The 983-nt window shown below is 65.2% G+C and overlaps 1 protein-coding gene across 1 annotated transcript in view; it reads left to right on the top strand.

Annotated features, from left to right (window-relative positions):
• Window positions 1-983, top strand: part of LOC104530841 (ankyrin repeat domain-containing protein 13B) — a gene marked incomplete at both ends in the record, with an annotated part of 2,448 nt that overhangs the window by 1,011 nt on the left and 454 nt on the right. The window contains 5 exons of the mRNA XM_010175547.2: window positions 48-114; window positions 209-290; window positions 362-426; window positions 505-635; window positions 755-951. Coding sequence (XP_010173849.2) covers window positions 48-114; window positions 209-290; window positions 362-426; window positions 505-635; window positions 755-951 — 542 coding nt within the window. The remainder of the gene's footprint in view (window positions 1-47; window positions 115-208; window positions 291-361; window positions 427-504; window positions 636-754; window positions 952-983) is intronic.

The raw sequence follows: 983 nt of genomic DNA, 5'->3' as shown, positions 1-983 counted from the left end.
TCCAAGTGAGACCATCCATTGCTCACGGTGTTCTGTGTCACCCCCAGGAACAAGTCCGGGATCCTGGGCTGGAGGAGTGAGAAGACGGAAATGGTGAATGGGTACGAGGCCAAGGTGAGGGGCAGGGGGGTTGAGATGCCTGAGGTGAGGTGGGTACTGCTGGTTTGGAGGGGAGTATCTACCTCTGGTGACCCCCCTCCTTGGCCAGGTCTACGGTGCGTCCAACGTGGAGCTGATCACGCGGACGCGGACCGAGCACCTCTCAGACCAGCACAAGGGCAAGAGCAAAGGTGGAGCCGACGCGGGCTGGGCGGGCAGGACGCTGCGCCGGCTCCTGTCCTCACCCCCTCCTCTCCTGCAGGCAGCAAGACCCCCCTGCAATCCTTCCTGGGCATCGCCGAGCAGCACGTGGGGCCCAACAATGGGGTGAGTGTCCCAGGGGTCCTGGCGAGTGGGTGGCCCCGTGGCTGGACCCCTCCGTTACCCCACCGAGGTGTCCCGCAGACGCTGATCACGCAGACGCTGAGCCACGCCAACCCCACCGCCATCACCCCTGAGGAGTACTTCAACCCCAACTTCGAGCTGGGCAACAGAGACATGGGGCGGCCCATGGAGCTCACCACCAAGACACAGAAGTGAGGGGGGGAGGAGAATATTGGGGTCCACCCCCTGTCATCCCCCCCATGACCACTGCAGAGCCCCCCGGGGTGGGGGGGCAGGCAGGGGTCCCCAGCCTGGTGCCTGTCCCCGGCAGGTTCAAGGCGAAGCTGTGGCTGTGTGAGGACCACCCGCTGTCCCTCTGCGAGCAGGTCGCCCCCATCATCGACCTCATGGCAATAAGCAACGCGCTCTTCGCCAAACTGCGGGACTTCATCACCCTGCGCCTCCCGCCCGGCTTCCCCGTCAAGATCGGTATGGGGGGGGTCTTTGCCGCCGGCGTGGGTGGCACCGCCGGCTTCCCCCCCTCCTTTTTTTTCCCCCTT

Source organism: Antrostomus carolinensis, unplaced genomic scaffold, assembly GCF_000700745.2.
Source record: "Antrostomus carolinensis isolate BGI_N321 unplaced genomic scaffold, ASM70074v2 scaffold35709, whole genome shotgun sequence".
In the NCBI taxonomy this organism is placed as follows: Eukaryota; Metazoa; Chordata; class Aves; order Caprimulgiformes; family Caprimulgidae; genus Antrostomus; species Antrostomus carolinensis.
Note: the sequence above shows the minus strand (reverse complement) of the source record. Positions and strands in the feature narration are given on the sequence as shown.